The sequence below is a fragment of the Dendrobates tinctorius genome, unplaced genomic scaffold, assembly GCF_039654945.1.
Source record: "Dendrobates tinctorius isolate UK_male_01 unplaced genomic scaffold, ASM3965494v1 ptg000003l, whole genome shotgun sequence".
Taxonomy (NCBI): domain Eukaryota; kingdom Metazoa; phylum Chordata; class Amphibia; order Anura; family Dendrobatidae; genus Dendrobates; species Dendrobates tinctorius.
This window is the reverse complement of record NW_027361671.1, coordinates 85,503,209-85,526,261: the sequence shown is the minus strand read 5'-3', so window position 1 is coordinate 85,526,261 and position 23,053 is coordinate 85,503,209. Positions and strand designations below refer to the sequence as shown.

The window sequence follows — 23,053 nt, the reverse complement described above, 5'->3', positions numbered from 1 at the left end:
CTTTGGTCTTTATCAAAAGAGTGTTTCTCACAAGAGTTGCTGGAGTCCAGGTCTTTAGGCTGCTCTGCCGAGTTACCCTCCGAGGCACGCTCCTTTGGTAAAGGCCATAAAAATCAGCACTAAATAAAAAGGCTGTATCTCTGGAACCGAATGGCTCATTAAAAAAACAAAAAAAAACAAAATTACTCTGATGATGAGAACAAAACTGTCCAGTTTTCACCTAATGACAAACTCACTTCATCCTCTTTATGATGGGGTCTTGGGGTCTTTGTGATTGGAGCGATTACCAGGGTTCAGACCCCCAGCTGCACTTACCCATTATCCACAGCTGTTCGTGGGCTAATCCTTTTAACATAAATTCTAAGAATATTACAACCAACGAGTTCCAACATAACAGGACTGAGTATATCATATCGATGTTATAAGGGATAAGAAAGTGCATGAAAACCCAACTCCCTCTAAGGCCATGTTCACACGTTCGGTTTTTGGCAGTATCTGTAAGCCAAAACCAGGATAAATACAGGAGTGGTGACATGTTTCTATTATACTTTTCCTCTGATTTTTCAACTTCTGGTTTTGGGTTACAAATACTGATGTGAAATACTGACCAAACGTGTGAACGTGGGCTAAGAGATTGTCTTGGAGCAGACATCTGAAAACCCCTGTAGGTCATAGTATAATAGCTAATGGAGAAGATACAGCAGTTATTATAATATGACTGATATGCGAGTATTACCGGCGTAGAGATGTTAGTGATGAATGTTCTTAGTCCAGGTTGGTTCTACAAGTGCGCCCGGTGGAATTCTATTTAACTGCCCGGCAACTTCCAATGACACTATGGTGATGTCACAATCCCACTGACGACACCTTACCACAGCTGTTTATAGAGTCATCCCTCCATTATGTGCAGCCTTGTCTACTTTATATCTGACCCAAACTTTCCTTTCCTGACCTTCAAATGTCATCACTTGAGGAATCTACAGACCCAACAGTAACTTTTTGCACAAGAAAATGCACGGACGGGCCAATGTTGTACAGGTTTGTACCATACTGCTAAATACTGGGGCACATTTATCAAGACAATCAGTCACAGACAAAAGGGGACGGAGCTCTATTTAGACAAAAATAAAGTCCTCAGGGAGTTGATAACGGTCGTGCTCCACTTACAATAATCAGATATAAGCAATATAAAAAAAGCGGAACTCACGGAATTATTTTTTTCTTCCATTACTCACAAAAGTCATCATCCAGACATGCAGCGAGGGTGAGACATTCCTCAATACCACCATACTTCAAGAGGTACAAATTCTGGCCTGCAAATGTAAAATGAAGCACAGTCTTGTTAGCATTATCATATAAAATATCATATATACAGAGTAAAACCCAATGCATAGAATATATAGAATGTATAAGGTGCATGTGCATAAGGATCAGCTAAGTGGTGGTGCCAATACATAGTATCTGGAACGATCAAAGTGAAGGGAGTAGAATCACTATTCATATCAGCTCAAAATGATCCACCACATTTGGAGAGAAATATAAAGTGCCTAAACATGATTGAAAATAAGGTACAAGATAATATGTATTGGAAGAATCCCATACCAAAATTCTCCTATGTCCCTGTGATTGAGGCGCTACCTTCTTCAGGCGAAGGCTACTATACAGAGCTCAGAACAAATAGCAAGGAAGGCATGTTTTCCTAATAGTTGTGCCAAAGATACTCCATTAGATTTTTTGCTACTTATGATACCAGCACACAGTTTTACTTTTAGTAAGGTTATGTTCACATGTTGCTATTTTGCCATTTATTTTTCTGCTGGCAAAACCTGCTCTTGTGGCAGTAAAGCTTTTTCTGCATTTTTGTTGTTTTTTTTTGCTGCATTATTCAGGATACCAAAGTTCAGCTTTTCTTCCACACTGCAAGATTGTACAATACAAGGTGTTAGGCTGTGTGCACACGCTGCGGATTAGGTGCGGATTCATCCGCGCGGATTTTGTAAAATCCGCAGGTCAAAATACCTGCGGTTTTACCTGCGGATTGCTCTGCGTTTTTTCATCTCCTCAATGGTGAAAACCGCAGATAATCCGCGCGGAAGATTCCGCACCGTCTGCATTGCGGTTTTTGATTCCCATAGGGAATCATGGTACTGTACACCGCAGCAAAAACTGCTGCGGGTCCGCAGCGGCCAAATCCGCTGCGGAACCGCAGCAAAATCCGCAGCGTGTGCACACAGCCTTAGGCCACCAAAGCAAGATGTATGTGAAGCCATAAAATGTTTTTGGGGAAAAAAAATGGCAATTTGATCAAATTATTTAGGGGAAAAAGTCTGTCTGAATCAATAGTGACTATTCTAATGACTAATGTTACATGAGGTCATGAAAAACTACACAACTGCAAATGTTTAATTTTCACAGATCAGTAATTTAATAAAACTGATCTAATAGCAAAAGCCATGCTCATGCGAGGATACCTCAAGTCTGTTTTCACTTTCCTGGCCGGTGTCACATATCCCAGTGATTTGGAGACTGTTTTTTGTTCGTGACACATTGTACTTCATCTTAATGATAAATATTGGTCAATATGATTAATGAAAATTTTACAAATTTGAAAATTTTGCAGTGTACAAACTTTAAGGTTTTTATGCCCTTAACGACAAGCTAAGACTTTTAATGGTGGCTGTTAAGGGTACTTATTCCTCAGCGCCGCTTTTTAACAGCCCTGAGAAATGTGTATAGTGCCCCCCAACGTCAGAAAATCTCCAGGTTCTTGGCTACTGGGGGTGCCGTGAAAATTAAAAAGCCCCAAATTTTTCATTTTCACTAGGGTAACAACAAAAATGGACAGTATTAGTTGTTGTGCAATTTCTCTCGAGTACAACTGATACACCGTATGTGGGGGAAAATTACTGTTTTTGCACACAGCAGGGATCAGAAGGGAGGGAGCGCCAATTGAATTTCGGAGTGTAATTTTGGCTGGAATAGATTGCTGATGCCTTGTCACATTGGAAGAGCCCCTGCAGGCTAAAACAGCAGAAACCCCAATAAGTGACCCCATTTTGTAAAGTACACCTCTGAAGGAATTCATCTAGGTGTTAGTGAGCATTTTTAACTCTCAGGTGATTCACAGAATTGTATAACATTGGGCTGAATAAATGGAAAAATTATATTTTTTTCAACTAAAATGTTGCTTTGGCACCAAGTTTCAAATTTTCAAAAGGGATAATAGAAGATAATTAAATGTACCATTTGTTGTGCAATTTCTCCTCAGTACGTCAATACACCATATGTGGTCGAAAACTGCTTGTGAGGCACAGTGCAAAATTCAGAAGCGTCATATTGGAGTTCAGATTTTGCTGGAATATGACATGGAGGGTACCATGTCACATTACCAGAGCCCCTGAGGAGCCAGAACAGCTGAACCCAGCCATAAGTGACCACATTTTACAAAGTACACCCTCCAATAAATTCATCAAGGGGTACAGTGAGCATGTTAACACCACATGTGCCTCACATAATTTTATACCATTGGGCGGTGAAGAATAATTACATTTTTACCACTAAAATTTAGCTTTAGCTCCAAGTTTTTAATTTCTATAAAGGCTAATGGGAAAAAATAGCACAGTGGAAAGCTCGGAAGGCAAGGAGTGGCATGTTTGGGTGCAGATTTTGCGGTTATGGTTCGCGGGTGCCATGATCCGCTGTAAGAGCCCCTGGATATGCCAGAACAACTGAACACCCCCATAAGTGACCAACATTGGCAGTGAAGAAAAATAATTACATTATTATCACAATAAAATAGATTTTGCCCAAAATATTACATTTTCTCACAGGGAAATGGGTAAATATAGCACCAAAATGCGTTGCACAATTTCTGTTGAACGTGGCAATACCCCAAATGTGCCTGTCCAGTATTGTTTAGCCACACAGTGAGATTCAGAAGGGACAGAGTGCTATTTGACGCTTGGAGAACAAATTTTCATAGAATACCGTATATACTCATGTATAAGCCGATCCCCCCCCCAATTTTGCCACAAAAAAACTGGGAAAACTTATTGACTCGCTTATAAGCCAAGGGTGGAAAATGCAGCAGCTACTGGTACATTTCAAAAACAGCTTATGTCATTGAAGGCAGGGCCATTCCTGAAGGTCTAAAGACCCATTCTACAAGAGCCATGGCAACATCCTGGGCGGAGAAAGCAGACGTCTCCATAGACCAAATCTGTAAGGCAGCCACACGGTCCTCTCCATCCACCTTCTTTAAGTACTACAGGCTGGACCTATCTGCCTCCTCTAACCTCACCTTCGGGAGAAGGGTGCTGCAGGCTGTGGTCCCTAATATAATAAATCTCCGGTGCCATCAAGGGTGACTGAAAAACACGGATATTACTTACCGGTAATGTGTTTTTTCATAACCCATGACGGCACCCTTATATTCCCTGTTAATATTCGGTGGATCTTCATGTTGTCATACACCCTTTTTTCTTTGGCGTTTATGGTTCAGGATGAATATGGAGTTAGGCATATGATTTGTGTGTTTACATTAACCTGGGAGTTACCTCTCGTTGCTCTGTAAACCATCTGATGAGGAGAGAGGAGCCGCCCTTTTTATCTTGAAGGTTTCCTGTCATTGAAGGGCGGATACCCTCATGGTGCCATCATGGGTTACAAAAAAACACATTACTGGTAAGTAATATCCGTGTTTTCCACCACATCAGCTGACATGTCCCCCTAACAACTGCAGGTGAAATCACAAACCACCCGAGGCTGTTAACATGTTAAATGCCGCTGACAATCTCTGACAGGAGCATTTAACATGCACGGGCGGAAGAGTGTCACTAATCCCGCCCATCGGCGTTCGTGTCACATGACCGTGGGTCGCTAATGGGTTGGCATGACAACACGGAGTCTGCAGGTTGTCATTGCCGGATAGCTATAAGCGCTGCCCAGTCCTGCTGTATGTAGCACAGCCGAACGGATGATCATAGCTTCCAGTCTCCCAGGGAGACTATTGAAAGCAGTGTAAAGTAAAAAAAAATTTTTAAAAATATAAAATAAAAAAAAATATAAAAGTTGAAATCACCCCTCATTCAAAATAAAACAATTAAAAAAAACATATTTGGTATTGCTGTGTTAAGAATTGCCCAATCTGTCAATATATAAAAAGAATGAATCTGATCGGTAAACGATGTAATGAGAAAAAAAGTCAAAACGGCAGAATTAATGTTGTTTTGGTCGCCGCAACATTGCATTAAAATCTACACCAAAATGGTATCAATAAAACGTCAGCTTGGCACGCAAAAAATACGCCCTCGGCCAGCTCCAGATTACAAAAAATGGAGACGCCACAGGTCTCAGAAAATCGTGACTTTTTTTTTTTTTTTTTTTGAGAAACTGGATTTTTTTTTCCACACAAATATAAAAGAACGTAATCATGTTTGGTATCTACGAACTTGTAGGGACCTGAAGAATCATAATGGCACATCAGTTTTAGTGTTTAATGAACATGGTAAAAAAACAAAACAACACAATTCTGGAATTGCACTTTATTTGCAATTTCACCGCACTTTGATTTTTTTCCCCCAATTTCCAGTACATTATATGGTAAAATCAATGGTGTCAATGGCACAACTCGTCCTGCAAAAAACAAGCCCTCACACAGCCATATTGACAGAAAAATAAAAAAAGTTATGGCTCTGGGAAAAAGGGGAACAAAAAACGGAAACTCAAAAATGGAAAAACACAAAGTGGTGAATGGGCTAATGGTCAACTTACTGTCGAAGCAGGAATTGTTCAAATCATCAAACCCATTTACCAGCCTCCGCCTGTGTTCTAACCAGGGCTGTGGACTCTGTCCATTTTGATGGAGTTGGTATAAAATGGACCAACTCTTAAAATATATAATAAATTGGGTACAGTAGTTCAATGCAGGATGGGCTGTAAATCTTTTGATAAGAATTTGGGAAAGTTATGAAATGTCCTATAAATGGCTGTTCTGTTCCTGATCTAAGGATCTCAGCTTTTAGTTGAGATGAATCTGTGCTGCACTTTATGTACATGCTCAGTAGTGACCAGTGCTGTGGGGTCATAGATGAGATGAATCTGTGCTGCACTTTATGTCCATGCTCAGTAGTGACCAGTGCTGTGGGGTCGTAGATGAGATGAATCTGTGCTGCACTTTATGTCCATGCTCAGTAGTGACCAGTGCTGTGGGGTCGTAGATGAGATGAATCTGTGCTGCACTTTATGTCCATGCTCAGTAGTGACCAGTGCTGTGGAGTCGTAGATGAGATGAATCTGTGCTGCACTTTATGTCCATGCTCAGTAGTGACCAGTGCTGTGGGGTCATAGATGAGATGAATCTGTGCTGCACTTTATGTCCATGCTCAGTAGTGACCAGTGCTGTGGGGTCGTAGATGAGATGAATCTGTGCTGCACTTTATGTCCATGCTCAGTAGTGACCAGTGCTGTGGGGTCGTAGATGAGATGAATCTGTGCTGCACTTTATGTCCATGCTCAGTAGTGACCAGTGCTGTGGGGTCGTAGATGAGATGAATCTGTGCTGCACTTTATGTCCATGCTCAGTAGTGACCAGTGCTGTGGAGTAGTAGTGGAGATGAATCTGTGCTGCACTTTATGTCCATGCTCAGTAGTGACCAGTGCTGTGGGGTCATAGATGAGATGAATCTGTGCTGCACTTCATGTCCATGCTCAGTAGTGACCAGTGCTGTGGAGTCGGAGTCAGAGAAATTGAGGTTTGGCTTACCGACTCCACAGCCCTGATTCTAATGTTTAGATGCCTAAATAGCATATTTTTCCCCGGCATTTCTCATACACCCTGCTCTCTCTTTTTACACAATTCAGCTTGATAACCAACTCCGAGCGAGGTGTTGTGCCAAAAACCCATCTCGCCAAAGTAATAACTCGTGATAATACCTGTGCAAGGAGAATGCTGGAGCTGAAGGTAAGGCAGGTCACATTTCGTTTTTCTAGGTAACCTTAGAACTATCCCAAAAATCTCCCTCTTATCACAAACAAAAATGTCCAATGACATAAGTAAACTTCACACTGAGGCTGGGTGATATGGCCTAAATAGAAAATCTACATGTTTTCCACACAACATATTTTAAACTCAGGAGAATCAGTCGAATTTTTCAAGTAGAAGACGCTTTACGGAACTTTTTTCCCTAAAGCGGTTTTTGTGACAGTTTTTTGTCCGTTTCTAACCATTTTTTTTACAGTTTCGGCCGGTGATGGTTTTTTTCAAGTATGAGGGGGCTGGGGGTGGGTGGCTTTCCCATAGTTATTGTGACATCGTGTTTATTGTTGATTCTGGTCATATTTTTCACTCTATTGAATAATAAAGAAACTGATAGTGTTTTTTAAGCAAAAATTATGACAAACTAAGCCTAAAGATGTCCAGGCATCTTTTGAGCTTTCCTATTGACCTGTACTGTAAGGCTGCGTTCACACGTCACGGTTTTTTTGCATTTTCACTGCGCTTTTTAACGCGTGATTGTGCAGCTAAAACGCAAAAAAACAGCATCCCATGCAATCCTATGGGATTCCGCAATGCTATGCTAATGCTGCGGATTTTCCCGCGGCGGAATCGCATCGCGGAAAAATATATGCAGCCTGCTCATTATTTTGCGGAATCGCGGCGATCCCGTGCCCATAGGATTGCATTGTTCCACTTACTTCCCCGCATGTGGTTGTGCCTACCATGCGAAAAGTAAGCAGAACATTTGCGGATGGTACCCACGGTCCGGAGGAGAGGAGACTGTCCTCCGGGCTGTGGGTACCATATCCCTGTAAAAAATAGACTAAAAAATAAAAAATGGTGTTATATTCACCTCCTGGCATCCCGCACAGCCTTCCTGGGCCTCAGCGATGCTTCCTTTCCCAGTGATACCTTGCGAGACCTTTGATGATGTCGCGGTCTCGCGATAATGTAGCGGTCCCTATTCCTCGTGAGATCGCTACAGTATCGCGAGACCGCGATGTCATCAAAGGTCTCGCAAGGCATTACTGGGAATGGAAGCATCTCTGAGGCCCGGGAAGGCTGCGCGGGACGCCGGAAGGCGAATATAACACCATTTTTTATTTTTAACATTAGATCTTTTTACTACTGATGCTGCATAGGCAGCCTCAATAGTAAAAAGTTAGTCACACTCGTCAAACACTATGTTTGACGAGTGTGACCAACCTGTCAATCAGTTCGCCAAGCGATGCTACAGATCACTTGGAAAACGCTAGCATTCTGCAAGCTAATTACGCTTGCAAATCGCTAGTTTTTCCGTGGGAAAATCGCGGGAATTTAAAATACGATTTTCCCGCAGAATGGAATTCCGGAATTCTCGAGAGTATCTTCCAAACGACAAATGCCTGAAGAATGGTCACGTCACTTTAACTGCTTGTCGTTTTTAGAAATCTGATGTGGTTAAAAGACTTATAAAAACCCGAACAAGTGCACAGTAAGTCATTTTTTTACAAAGAAATGCATAAGTTCATTCCTTTCAGCATTTTCTGATAGGCTTTTCAGGCAGTTTCCTGAAAAAGAAAAAAATGTAGAAAAAGGTATCGCTTTATCTCACCGTCTTCACAGGACAGGCAACACAGTGACCACCACAACTCCCTGTGTTAACCCCTTACATAAAGAGAGGTCATTCTTCTTACACAGTCCTTTCCAGCCAAGGAGATGAAGCTGCTGTAAAAGAAGTAGGACTAAAATCCAATTTGAAAGCTTTTGGGTTTGAACTACAGTGGGGAAAAAAGTATTTAGTCAGTCACCAAGTTCTCCCACTTAAAAAGATGAGAGAGGCCTGTAATTGACATCATAGGTAGACCACAACTATGACAGTCAAAATGAGAAAGCAAATCCAGAAAATCACTTTGTCTGATTTGGCAAGATTTATTTTGCAAATTATGGTGGAAAATAAGTATTTTGTCACCTAAAAACATACAAGATTTCTGGCTCTCACAGACCTGTAACTTCTTCTTTAAGAGGCTCCTCTATCCTCCACTCATTACCTGTAGTAATGGCACCTGTTTGAACTTGTTATCAGTATAAAAGACACCTGTCCACAACCTCAGTCACACTCCAAACTCCACTATGGTGAAGACCAAAGAGCTGTCGAAGAACACCAGAAACAAAATTGTAGCTCTGCACAAGGCTGGGAAGACTGAATTTGCAATAGGCAAGCAGCTTGGCGTGATGAAATCAACTGTGGGAGCAATAATAAGAAAATGGAAGACATACAAGACAACTAATAATCTCCCTCGATCTGGGGCTCCACGCAAGATCTCACCCCGTGGGGTCAAAATGATCATAAGAATGGTGCGCAAAAATCTCAGAACCACACGGGGGGACCTAATGAATGACCTACAAAGAGCTGGGGCCACCGTAACAAAGCCTACCATCAGTAACACACTACGCTGCCAGGGACTCAGATCCTGAAGTGCCAGACGTGTCCCCCTGCTTAAGCCAGTACACGTCCGGGCCCGTCTGAAGTTTGCTAAAGAGCATTTGGATTATCCAGAAGAGTAATGGGAGAATGTCATATGGTCTGATGAAACCAAAGTAGAACTGTTTGGTAGAAACAAAAAACTCTTTGTGTTTGGAGGAGACAAAATGCTGAGTTGCATCCAAAGAACACCATACCTACTGTGAAGCATGGGGGTGGCAACATCGTGCTTTGGGGTTGTTTCTCTGCAAAATGACCAGGACAACTGATCCGTGTACATGAAAGAATGAATGGGGCCATGTTTCGTGAGATTTTGAGTGCAAACCTCCTTCCATCAGTAAGGGCATTGAAGATGAAAGGTGGATGGGTCTTTCAGTATGATAACGATCCCAAGCACATCACCAGGGCAATGAAGGAGTGGCTTCGTAAGAAGCATATGAAGGTCCTGGAGTGGCCTAGCCAGTCTCCAGATCTCAACCCCATAGAAAACCTTAGGAGGAATTTGAAAATCCATGTTGCCCAGTGACCGGCCCAAAACATCATTACTCTAGAGGAGATCTGCATGGAGGAATTTGCCAACATACCACCAACAGTGTGTGCCAACCCTGTGAAGACTTACAGAAAACGTTTGGCCTCTGTCATTACCAACAAAGGATAAGTAACAAAATATTGAGATGAATTTTTGTTAATGACCAAATACTTATTTTCCACCATAATTTGCTAAATAAATCTTGCCAAGTCAGACAAGGTGATTTTCTGGACTTGTTGCCTTATTTTGACTCTCATAGTTGTGGTCTACCTATGATGTCAATTACAGGCCTCTCTCATCTTTTTAAGGGGGAGAACTTGCACAATTGGTGGCTGACTAAATACTTTTTCCCACTGTACATGTTGACTTTGGTGGCGACACATCACGTTGCTTCTACATTGCGTAATGCAGATGAATGGGGTCTTCTCAACAGCAACAGGCAAGCTGAAAAAAGCCAACTGCGTTCAAATTTTGTGACTTTTCAAGCCAATGGTACCTTATGGGTTACAATGCAACCCCAATCACCCGCATTACACTGTGATGTAGTAGCAGAACATTAGCGATCTGTGCCTGCGTGACCTGTGTTGTAGCCAAAGTCACAGTGTAGCCCAGCCCTAAATAGCAAATTAATCGGATTAATCACCCGACTTACTTCACACCTTCCATAATAGCTTTCACTAAGGTCAAGGAAATGGATTGGCTTCTCAGTGACAGCAGCTAATTCATGCAGCTAGATGTTTGTGGACCAGGACCCTGTGAAGGATGTGGCCGTCCATTGCTATACTAAATGCCTCTTTGGTTCTATAAGGTCCTCATCGAAACCACACAAAAACACACCAAATATAAATACTTACGGTATTCGTATAATGTGTGGCAAACAAATTTATCAAGGACAATAAAGGGATAAATCGCTACTTACACCATAGCACTAATGAAAAATACGATCAAAAAATCCCAAAAGCCTTTTTCAAAAAGTAGAAAAAACTTTATTAAATACATCACAGATACATGGAGAAGGGAAGGAGGAAAGGGGGAGGGCAGAACCACATGTACACACGAGCAAAAAAGGCGCACATGCTACCAAAGGGGGTAAATAGTATTCACATCAGCAATACAACAAATCATAACATTACCCCATTGTATTGCACGTTCCCAAATGGCCTAGTAAACAGAACCAACATTATGTTACAGGTATATATAGTTAATTAATCATTATTGGTATACTTGATCAGGTGGCCAGGGACAGTCTGTAGCATTGCGCCCTCCCCGACGCGCGTTTTGGCCAGCACAAGCCTTTCTTACTTTGCCTCCAAAAGAAAAAAAAAAAAAAGGAGTCTGTTCCATTTGTTTTTTTTTTTTATATACAAAAATTACAGATAGTAGAAGATGAAAGGGAGTAATAAGCGTGCAAGATCCGACTTCATGTAAAGGGTTATTGGTATTCTGTAACTTTGGAGACACATAATTCTGCAACCATGGACAAAACCGTATAAGGCTATGTTCCCACTATGAGCTTTTGGTGCTTTTTGATGTTGCAGAATTTCTGCACCTAATACTTAAATTAGGTTACTTGCGTTCAATTTTTTAACATGCGTTTTTATCACTGCGGCTTTGTCTCTGGTGTGAGACAAGCTGCCTTGTTTTTGAAACGTTCCGCCATTTTGATTTCACTGAACTTTATTGATATGCTTAGGTGCGGATTGCATACTTTTTTAATATATTTCAGCCACACAATTGCACAAAAAAAGTGCATTTTTTACCTGCGGATTTTCCACATCTAATGCAAGACTATGGGGAAAATCTCGACGTACCCGTAAGAGAAGTTGACATGCTGCGGATTTAAAACAGGCACCGCCGGTCAGTTTACACAACCTAAATAAGAGGCACAGGGGGCAAGAGATTTCTAGAAATCCCATTCACTTTACTGGAATTGTAAAAGACGCATGGAAAACACGCAGTGTCATAAACCCGATAAAAGCTCATCATGGGAATGTGACCTAATACTTTGGTATGGCACATTTATCATTGTAATATACAAGTGCAAAACAAAAATCTATGTGGCGGAGAATGTTATCCATGAACATGGTCTGATCATCCATCTCCACTTCTGCATTTAGCACCCACTCTTGAGTTTTGCTTGCTGATACTGATGTAAAATACTGAACGTGTCCTATGACAAGCAGTTTGGCGTATGATAATATTTCTATGCCGTTTTCATAAAGCCTTGTTCACATGAACGCTTTTCCATGTGCTGTCCATTTGATAAAGCTACAACACCCGGACCCATACAAGTCCACTGGAATTTTCACACACCTGTTTTTTTTCTTTTTTTTTTTTTAACAAACCTGTGTCCCAAGCTGAAGACAAAACTCAAATTATCACCAATTCTAGTTCAGCCATTCAAATTTTGGGAGTGGGTAAATAATAATTTAAAAAAATGCTTCCGGAAACCATCCACTTGCTGTTTTTCAGAGATGTGATTTTTTTTCTTGTGGGGATATGGTGGGGTGAATGTAGCCTTAATGAATTATTGGCGGAATTGTGTCTTGCAGCTAAATCAAATAAGTAGAATGAAAATTAAAACCTTTTACTTCAATGAGTATGAGAAAAAGAAGTTTGTGCGCAACCAGCAGAAAAAGAGCACCAACTGGGAAAAGGGACATGAGACTTTCATCAGAAATCTTCAGCTAAAGGAGAGGAAAGGTACAAAGCCCACCATGTTACATGAGGAAACGACGCTCGCCCCAAGCTCCCCGCCGGACTCCAGGCTGCGACAACAGCGACACCATGTGGACGACTGACGACTAGCACCAGCTAACAGAACTGATGCAGAACTCCAGAACCCACAGAATGGAAAATGACCTCAAGTCACAGCAAACTCTGCCATGAGCAGCTGTCTGCAGCATTCCCTACTGTCCTGCTGCTATTAAACTCTCCCAACTGCAACTGGAATTTCAGCTGGGTTACATTAGGACGGACATATTTTTGGTCCACACGCCGTCCGTATTCACAGTGCACGCTGACCCATGTTATTTTCCTCACTTACAGTGGGGAAAAAAAGTATTTAGTCAGTCAGCAATAGTGCAAGTTCCACCCCTTAAAAAGATGAGAGGCGTCTGTAATTTACATCATAGGTAGACCTCAACTATGGGAGACAAACTGAGAAAAAAAAATCCAGAAAATCACATTGTCTGTTTTTTTTTCATTTTATTTGCATATTATGGTGGAAAATAAGTATTTGGTCAGAAACAAAATTTCATCTCAATACTTTGTGATATATCCTTTGTTGGCAATGACAGAGGTCAAACGTTTTCTGTAAGTCTTCACAAGGTTGCCACACACTGTTGTTGGTATGTTGGCCCATTCCTCCATGCAGATCTCCTCTAGAGCAGTGATGTTTTTGGCTTTTCGCTTGGCAACACGGACTTTCAACTCCCTCCAAAGGTTTTCTATAGGGTTGAGATCTGGAGACTGGCTAGGCCACTCCAGGACCTTGAAATGCTTCTTACGAAGCCACTCCTTCGTTGCCCTGGCGGTGTGCTTTGGATCATTGTCATGTTGAAAGACCCAGCCACGTTTCATCTTCAATGCCCTTGCTGATGGAAGGAGGTTTGCGCTCAAAATCTCACGATACATGGCCCCATTCATTCTTTCATGTACCCGGATCAGTCGTCCTGGCCCCCTTGCAGAGAAACAGCCCCAAAGCATGATGTTTCCACCACCATGCTTTACAGTAGGTATGGTGTTTGATGGATGCAACTCAGTATTCTTTTTCCTCCAAACACGACAAGTTGTGTTTCTACCAAACAGTTCCAGTTTGGTTTCATCAGACCATAGGACATTCTCCCAAAACTCCTCTGGATCATCCAAATGCTCTCTAGCAAACTTCAGACGGGCCCGGACATGTACAGGCTTAAGCAGTGGGACACGTCTGGCACTGCAGGATCTGAGTCCATGGTGGCGTAGTGTGTTACTTATGGTAGGCCTTGTTACATTGGTCCCAGCTCTCTGCAGTTCATTCACTAGTTCCCCCCGCGTGGTTCTGGGATTTTTGCTCACCGTTCTTGTGATCATTCTGACCCCACGGGGTGGGATTTTGCGTGGAGCACCAGATCGAGGGAGATTATCAGTGGTCTTGTATGTCTTCCATTTTCTAATTATTGCTCCCACAGTTGATTTCTTCACTCCAAGCTGGTTGGCTATTGCAGATTCAGTCTTCCCAGCCTGGTGCAGGGCTACAATTTTGTTTCTGGTGTCCTTTGACAGCTCTTTGGTCTTCACCATAGTGGAGTTTGGAGTCAGACTGTTTGAGGGTGTGCACTGGTGTCTTTTTATACTGATAACAAGTTTAAACAGGTGCCATTACTACAGGTAATGAGTGGAGGAAAGAGGAGACTCTTAAAGAAGAAGTTACAGGTCTGTGAGAGCCAGAAATCTTGATTGCTTGTTTCTGACCAAATACTTATTTTCCACCATAATATGCAAATAAAATGAAAAAAAAAACAGACAATGTGATTTTCTGGATTTTTTTTTCTCAGTTTGTCTCCCATAGTTGAGGTCTACCTATGATGTAAATTACAGACGCCTCTCATCTTTTTAAGTGGTGGAACTTGCACTATTGCTGACTGACTAAATACTTTTTTGCCCCACTGTATATAGCGCCATTAATTCCACAGCTGTTTATAGACATCAGCAACACCGCTGATCTAGATTCCCTATCAGTATGGCTGAGGGTGGGAGGAAACCCTCTCAAACAGGGAGAACATACAAACTCCTTGCAGACGTCGTCCTTGGTGGGATTTAAACCCAACACCCCAGCGCTGCAATGCTAACCACTGAGCCACCGTGTTTATGGGAAAAAAAAAAAAAATCACAGCAAGAATTATTGTTGTGCAGACAGATCCTATACCCAGCCGCTATTCAGAGGAGCGCACAGAGATGTGGCCCGGCTGAGAATGGCATCTGAACACCGCCTTACGACACAACTGCCGTCATAAGGTCAGGGAAATAATGGATGCAAGCACTGCATAAAAGAGTTGTCTCACGATCTCAAATGGTTAAAATTAGAAACTGCTCGTAAAAAATCAACTTTGCAATTTATCTCTTAAAGGGTTCCTGGTAGCAGGATTGTGCTCAGTAACCTACAGTGTCAGGTTGGCGCTGTTATACTGATTACAATGATACCTGGGTAGATGAAATCCGTCTTGTGGTTGTTTAATCTTTAATTTTCAGTTTTTTGTTAAAGAGAAGAAAAAAAAAATTCCTCCTCTAAGATGGCGCCGCCCGCACAATAGCAGCTATCGGATCTCTATACAAACCGATAGCTGTCACTGCGCAGACATGGCGGGGGACATATTTTCAAAATGACTTTTTTTTTCCCCCTCACTCAGTTAAATCTGCAAAATGAATTAAGTGCACAGTAAGCTTGTGATTATGCTGCAGCTCAGGGGCCACGGCCAGCACCTGCCTGGAGAAGGGTTGTTTTATTCAGTATGTACAGATATTCATTATGTAAACTAGGGGGCAGGTCAGTGAGGGAGCAGTGACCTGTCAGCAGGCTGCATTATGAATACCTAATCGGAGCACCACATGAAGACCCCCACAGGCCGCCCCGGAGCACGAGCATATCATTAACTCAAAACGGAAAATAAAGATTACACAACAACCACAAGACAGATTTCATCAGCCAAGGTATCATTGTAATCAGTATAACGGCAACAACCTGACACTGTCTGTAGGTTACTGTGCACAATCCTGCTGACAGTGCCCTCAAGAATGGAGGGATCTTAAATTCTACAGTTTACCATCTGGGCTACCGGCCACCTCTGCAGCTTCACAGTAGCAGTTATCTAGCCAAGGATGCGGAATAGAAATGACAGATCATTTGGGGTTAAAAGAAATCTGTCACTACATCTGACTTAATTAAATTATTAATATGGCCATACAGGTTATAGACTGGTGAAAGCAGTCCTCCCTGTGTGACTCATATCAGATATGATCTCTTTCAGGCTCCGGGGCAGATGGCGGCTGGAAGATAACTCTGACTCCAGAGCTTGTTTTACATGAAAGGGGAGTTACCAGTGTGATATGTTATGGTTACCACTATTACAACTGTGATGTGTGATGGCTGCTCTCTGGTCTCCTGATCTACAGAGTTGTGTGTGATTACCGTATTTTTCTGATTATAAGACGCACTTCTGTTCCCCCAAATTTTGGGGGAAAGTGGGGGGTGCGTCTTATAATCTGAATGTGTGCTGTAGAGGAGGGGGCGGCTTTGGCATGGTGTCAGGGGGCTGGGGTGGACTGGCTGTGGGCTGCAGAGACAGTGGGTGGTCACGTGCTCCCACTCATTAGGCTCATGTGCCTTCACTCCCCCCCCCCGCCCAGTCACTATAGTTACCTTCCGATGATGGCTTCGTGCTCCCAGCTCCCCCGTGGCTCTTCCAGTGTCTGTGCTGACATCCAGGAGCTGCTCATCATACAGGCACTTCATTGTAGCTTCAGGACTTTCCATCACATGACTCCCAGGTGAGTTAAGTGTTTGTTATTTTATCATGTGCTTGCCAGCAGGGCAGAATATAGGGAAAGGGTGCAATGTCCATGCCAGCTGGGGGGGAATATAGGGATGGGGGGGCCCATGTGCATGCCAGCAAGGGGGAATATAGGGATGGGGGGGCCGTGTGCATGCCAGCAGGGGGGAATATAGGGATGGGGGGGGGGGGCCGTGTCCATGCCAACAGGGGGCCGTGTGCATGCCAGCAGGGGGGAATATAGGGATGGGGAGGCATGTGTATGCCAGCAGGGGGGGGGCATCGTGTGCATGCCAGCAGGGGGGAATATAGGGACAGGGGGGACCATGTGCATGCCAGCAGGGGGGAATATAGGGATGGGGGGGCCGTGTGCATGCCAGCAGGGGGGAATATAGGGACGGGGGGGCCGTGTGCATGCCAGCAGGGGGGAATATATGGATGGGGGCCGTGTGCATGCCAGCAGGGGTGAATATAGGGACGGGGAGCACATGTGCGTGTCAGCATCAGCAGGGGGGGCATATAGTGACCAGGGGGGACATTTCCAGGATGGGATGGGGGGGGGCGCAAGTGCCAGCACAAGGGGACCATGTACCAGGATGGGGGTTATATAGATACCAGGATGAGGGACATATATATGATTTGAAAGACGGACACTGGCATTATAAGACACACCTCCATTTAAAGGGAATATGTCACCCTTTTTTTGGACTATGAGCTGCCAGCACCGCCATCAGGGCTTATCTACAGCATTCTGTAATGCTGTAGATAAGCCCCCCGATGTAACCTGAAACATAAGAAAAAAGACCGACTATACTCACCAGGGGGCGGTCCGGTCTTGGTCCGTTGGGTGTTGCAGTCTGGCGCCTCCCATCTTAGAGCGATGCTGTCCTCTTCTTTCCTTCCTGTCGTGGCTCCAGTGCAGGTGCACTGCTCTGCCCTGTTGAGGGCAGAGCAGAATACTGCAGTGCGCAGTGTTGTGAGTTCATTTTCCCCTTCACCATTGAGGTCTGATGAACTCCCTCTTCTGGTGAAGGAAGGTAGGGAGGCTGATTACCAAGCACCTGTGCAGGGTGATGATGACTGGGTGACTGGAATTGCTGACTGGATATACAGTCATGGCCAAAAGTATTGACACCCCTGCAATTCTGTCAGATAATACTCAGTTTCTTCCTGAAAATGATTGCAAACACAAATTCTTTGGTATTATTATCTTCATTTAATTTGTCTTAAATGAAAAAACACAAAAAGAATTGTCCTAAAGCCAAATTGGATATAATTCCACACCAAACATAACAAAGAGGGTGGACAAAAGTATTGGCACTGTTTGAAAAATCATGTGATGCTTCTCTAATTTATGTAATTAACAGCACCTGTAACTTACCTGTGGCACCTAACAGGTGTTGGCAATAACTAAATCACACTTGCAGCCAGTTGACATGGATTAAAGTTGACTCAACCTCTGTCCTGTGTCCTTGTGTGTACCACAATGAGGATGGAGAAAAGAATGAAGACCAAAGAACTGTCTGAGGACTTGAGAAACCAAATTGTGAGGAAGCATGAGCAATTTCAAGGCTACAAGTCCATCTCCAAAGACCTGAATGTTCCTGTGTCTACCGTGCACAGTGTCATCAAGAAGTTTAAAGCCCATGGCACTGTGGCTAACCTCCCTAGATGTGGCCGGAAAAGAAAAATTGACAAGAGATTTCAACGCAAGATTGTGCGGATGTTGGATAAAGAACCTCCACTAACAACCAAACAAGTTCAAGCTGCCCTGCAGTCCGAGGGTACAACGGTGTCAACCCGTACAATCCGTCGGCGTCTGAATGAAAAGGGACTGTATGGTAGGAGACCCAGGAAGACTCCACTTCTTACCCCGAGACATAAAAAAGCCAGGCTGGAGTTTGCCAAAACTTACCTGAAAAAGCCTAAAACATTTTGGAAGAATGTTCTCTGGTCAGATGAGACAAAAGTAGAGCTTTTAGGGCAAAAGCATCATCATAGAGTTTACAGGAGAAAAAAGAGGCATTCAAAGAAAAGTACACGGTCCCTACAGTCAAACACGGCGGAGGTTCCCTGATGTTTTGGGGTTGCTTTGCTGCCTCTGGCACTGGACTGCTTGACCGTGTGCATGGCTTTATGAAGTCTGAAGACTACCAACAAATTTTGCAGCATAATGTAGGGTCCAGTGTGAGAAAGCTGGGTCTCCCTCAGAGGTCATGGGTCTTCCAGCAGGACAATGACCCAAAACACATTTCAAAAAGCACTAGAAAATGGTTTGAGAGAAAGCACTGGAGACATCTAAGGTGGCCAGCAATGAGTCCAGACCTGAATTCCATAGAACACCTGTGGAGAGATCTAAAAATGGCAGTTTGGAGAAGGCACCCTTCAAATATCAGGGACCTGGAGTAGTTTGCCAAAGAAGAATGGTCTAAAATTCCAGCAGAGCATTGTAAGAAACTCATTGATGGTTACCGGAAGCGGTTGGTCGCAGTTATTTTGGCTAAAGGTTGTGCAAAGAAATCATATAAAAAACCCTAAAAACGATACTTTATTGTTAAAAGACCAAAGGTCACACCACAAAGTGAACAAAACAACAACGTGTCCAATAACATCCAATTACAAAAAACATATAATGGGGGTTACAATAAAGTATCGTTTTTAGGGTTTTTTTATATGATTTCTTGGACCCTCTACATTCTAAAGGTTGTGCAACCAAGTATTAGGCTGAGGGTGCCAATACTTTTGTCCGGCCCATTTTTGGAGTTTTGTGTGAAATGATCAATGTTTTGCTTTTTGCTTCATTCTCTTTTGTGTTTTTTCATTTAAGACAAATTAAATGAAGATAATAATACCAAAGAATTTGTGTTTGCAATCATTTTCAGGAAGAAACTGAATATTATCTGACAGAATTGCAGGGGTGTCAATACTTTTGGCCATGACTGTAAGGCAGCCGACGCCCTTCTGCATTGCTGGTGATCTCTCTGAGGGATTCTAGGAGACCAGTCTGATTCCTGCTCCTCAAAAGCTAAGTTTTCTGCTCTCCTTTTTGCATTTGTGTTTTGGTTTTGTTTTGCCTTGTTTTTCTGGGTTTCTGCCATTCCCTGCTGGGGTGAGCTGAATTCCTTTTTGCTCTGTCTTCAGAACCTGAGGACTGATATAGTCTTTTTGAAGCCTAGCGCCTTCAGGACTTTTTTCCCTATCAGTCTGTTGGCTCTTGTTTTGAGAGGGTTTTGGCGAATTGCAGACAGCAGCTTTTCTATCCTTTCCTATTTAGTTAGCTTGGGCCCCATCATTTGCTCAGCCTATCTTTCTATCTGTGTGTTTTTTCATCTTGCTTCACCGTCATTATATGTTGGGGGCTGCCTATTGCTTTGGGGTCTGCTCTGGGACAATTTAGATTTCCCTTTCTGTCTTTAGGCTATTTAGTTCTCCGGCTGTGATCGAGGGGTCTAGGGCACCGTAGGAACCCCCCACGGCTACTGCTAGTTGTTGTTGATAGGTTCAGGGGTCTGCAATCCGATAGCTGCCAACTTCTCTGGTTTTCTGGACTTAGCTAGTATTTCTGTTTTTGCCTCCTACGGTGACTCATTCATAACAGAATCACCAGCCATACCGCAGATCCTAGGGTACTCAATAGCAGGAAAGAATTGTAAAAAAAAAAAAAAAGTGTGTATATTCTTTCCTCTATATCTCTGAGGCCGTAGGGGGATTTTTTTTTTCTCTCAATGGAGATAAAGCAATTGTCTGATCGTGTGGAGCAACTCGCTGCGGAAGTGCGGGGAATTTCCGCCTACCTTGCTCATTCACATGCTGCTGAACCAAAGATACCCACTCCTAATGTGTTTTTTGGGGATTGGTCTAAATTTTTGAATTTCAAAAATAATTGTAAATTATTTTTTGCCTTGAAGCCTAACTCGTCAGGGAGCTCCGCGCAGCAGTTTAAAATTGTCATCTCTTTGCTGCGTGGCGATTCCCAGGATTGGGCGTTTTCTTTGAAACCAGATGATCCTATTCTGACTAATATGGACGCATTTTTTCAAGCCTTGGGGTGGTTGTATGACGAACCTAATGCTATTGATCAGGCTGAAAAGATCCTGTTGGCATTGAGCCAGGGTCGAGATTCTGCAGAATTGTACTGTCAAAAATTCCGAAAGTGGGTGGTCCTTACTACCTGGAATGATAATGCCTTGGCAGCTCTCTTTCGGAAGGGTTTGTCAGAAGCCGTAAAAGATACTATGGTGGTATTTCCTGTTCCCTCTGGTCTTGACGATTCTATGTCATTAGCCATTCAGGTTGATCGGCGTTTACGTGAACGCAGGACTGCACGAGAGGTGTTGCCACCTGTTGAACAAGTGTCTGAACCTATGCAATGTGATAGAGTTTTGTCCAGGGAGCAACGTCAGGAGCTCAGAAGGCGTATTAAGCTGTGGTTTTTTTGTGGAGATGCCTCGCATATTATTTCTGTCTGTCCTAAACGAGAGAAACGTTTTGCACACACGTTTTCTGTGGGTGGTGTTCAACCTAAGTTTCTTCTGGCAATTACTCTGATCTGCTCCCTGTCCACATTTTCCGCCAAGGCATTTGTGGATTCGGGAGCAGCCCTGAACCTAATGGACTTGGATTTTGCTAAACGTTGTGGATTTCCGATGACACCTCTGCGGACGCCTATCCCGTTGAGGGGGATTGATGCTACTCCTTTGGCGAAAAATAAACCTCAGTTTTGGACCCAGGTGGTAATGCGGGTCGCCCCAGACCATCAAGAAAATTGTAGATTTTTGGTGTTGCATAATTTGCATGATACCATTGTTCTGGGGTTTCCCTGGTTGCAAATTCATAATCCAGTTTTGGATTGGAAATCTGTGTCTGTGGTGAGTTGGGGTTGTCGGTGTGCCCTTAGTGAGGCTCCGGTTTTTTCCACCTCTCCTCAGTTGCATGATGTTCCTGACTATTTGGTGGACTTTTATGATGTATTTAGTGAGAATGAGTCTGTGTCCTTGCCTCCTCATAGGAGTTATGACTGTGCAATTGAACTGAGCCCGGGGTGTAAATTTCCCATGGGTCGGCTCTTCAATTTATCCGTACCCGAGCACGAGGCTATGCGATCCTATATTAAGGAGGCGTTGGAGAAGGGTCATATTAGACCATCCTCTTCACCCTTAGGTGCTGGGTTTTTTTTCGTGGCCAAAAAGGATGGTTCATTAAGGCCTTGTACTGATTATCGTGCCCTCAACAAAATTACTATTAAATATCAGTATCCGTTACCCCTGATTTCGGATCTATTCTCCAGAGTTAAAGGTGCTTGCTGGTTTACCAAGCTTGACCTCAGGGCGGCGTATAATCTTATCCGGATTAAGCATGGGGATGAATGGAAGACGGCGTTTAATACTCTGGAGGGACATTTTGAGTACCTGGTGATGCCTTTTGGGCTCACTAATGCCCCTTCTGTTTTCCAGTGCTTCATGAACGACATTTTCCGAGACTTTGTGGATAAATTTTTGATTATCTATCTGGATGATATTTTGATCTTCTCCAAGGATTGGGATTCTCATGTGGAACATGTTCGGACTGTGATCCGGATCTTGAGGGAGAATTCCCTGTATGTCAAAGGATCGAAATGCCTTTTTGGGGTACAGAGGATTTCATTTTTGGGATTTATTTTGTCTCCGTCAACTATTGAAATGGACCCGGCCAAGGTACAGGCCATTTATGATTGGGTTCAGCCCACTTCTTTGAAGGCCCTCCAGAAGTTTTTGGGTTTTGCTAATTTTTATCGGAAATTTATAGCAAAATTTTCTAGTATTGCCAAGCCATTGACTGATCTGACTAAGAAGGGTGCTGATATGTTGAATTGGTCTCCGGAGGCTGTTTCTTCCTTTCAGGAACTAAAGCGAAGATTCACTTCTGCCCCGGTTTTGCGGCAACCTGATGTCTCACTCCAGGTAGAGGTGGACGCTTCTGAGATTGGTGCAGAAGCTGTTTTGTCCCAAAAGCATCCTATAACATCTAAAATGAATACCTGTGCTTTCTTTTCCCGAAAATTCTCTCCATCTGAACGTAACTATGATGTGGGGAATCGGGAACTGTTAGCCATGAAATGGGCATTTGAGGAGTGGAGACATTGGTTGGAGGGAGCTAACCATCAAGTCGTGGTCCTCACTGACCACAAGAATTTGATTTACCTGGAGTCGGCCAAACGCTTGAACCCTAGACAGGCTAGGTGGGCCTTGTTTTTTACACGTTTTGATTTTGTGGTCTCTTTTCTTCCTGGCACTAAGAATGTCAAGGCTGACGCTCTCTCTAGGAGTTTCTTTGCTGATTCTCCTGTGGTGACCAAGCCTGCTACCATCTTAGGCGAAGGGGTAGTTCTTTCTGCCATCTCGCCCGATTTGAGACGTGCTCTGGAAGAGTTCCAGGAGGACAAACCTGAGCGTTGTCCCAGTGGAAAGTTGTATGTTCCTGACCAGTGGAAGAAGAGAGTGATGTCTGAAGTTCATTGCTCTGCATTGGCTGGTCATCCAGGTATTTTTGGTACT

General features: G+C 43.3%; 2 protein-coding genes and 1 long non-coding RNA gene across 8 annotated transcripts in view; 1 reads left to right on the top strand and 2 right to left on the bottom strand.

Annotated features, from left to right (window-relative positions):
* LOC141068106 (synergin gamma-like) overlaps window positions 1–12,660 on the top strand; it is a 30,705-nt gene extending 18,045 nt beyond the window's left edge. The window contains exons 6-8 of one of the 2 annotated variants that reach the window (XR_012226492.1): window positions 6,862–6,961; window positions 8,337–8,471; window positions 12,543–12,660. Coding sequence is in view for 1 of the 2 variants with exons in the window: in XM_073558290.1 (XP_073414391.1) it covers window positions 6,862–6,927 (66 nt within the window). In the remaining variant the exon portion in view is untranslated. The remainder of the gene's footprint in view (window positions 1–6,861; window positions 6,962–8,336; window positions 8,472–12,542) is intronic. The other variant, XM_073558290.1, reaches the window with a different exon arrangement.
* Window positions 1–17,683, bottom strand: part of LOC141068522 (uncharacterized) — a 78,567-nt gene extending 60,884 nt beyond the window's left edge. The window contains exon 1 of the long non-coding RNA XR_012226495.1: window positions 17,632–17,683. This is a non-coding gene — a long non-coding RNA (uncharacterized lncRNA). The remainder of the gene's footprint in view (window positions 1–17,631) is intronic.
* Window positions 1–23,053, bottom strand: part of DUSP18 (dual specificity phosphatase 18) — a 33,928-nt gene that overhangs the window by 1,014 nt on the left and 9,861 nt on the right. For 3 of the 5 annotated variants that reach the window (XM_073558249.1, XM_073558114.1, XM_073558193.1), the window contains one exon: window positions 1,236–1,313. In XM_073558249.1, coding sequence (XP_073414350.1) covers window positions 1,236–1,289 — 54 coding nt within the window. In that variant the 5' untranslated portion in view covers window positions 1,290–1,313. Of the gene's footprint in view, window positions 1–1,207; window positions 1,314–23,053 lie in introns of all 5 variants that reach the window. The other 2 variants (XM_073558265.1, XM_073558256.1) reach the window with 1 other exon arrangement.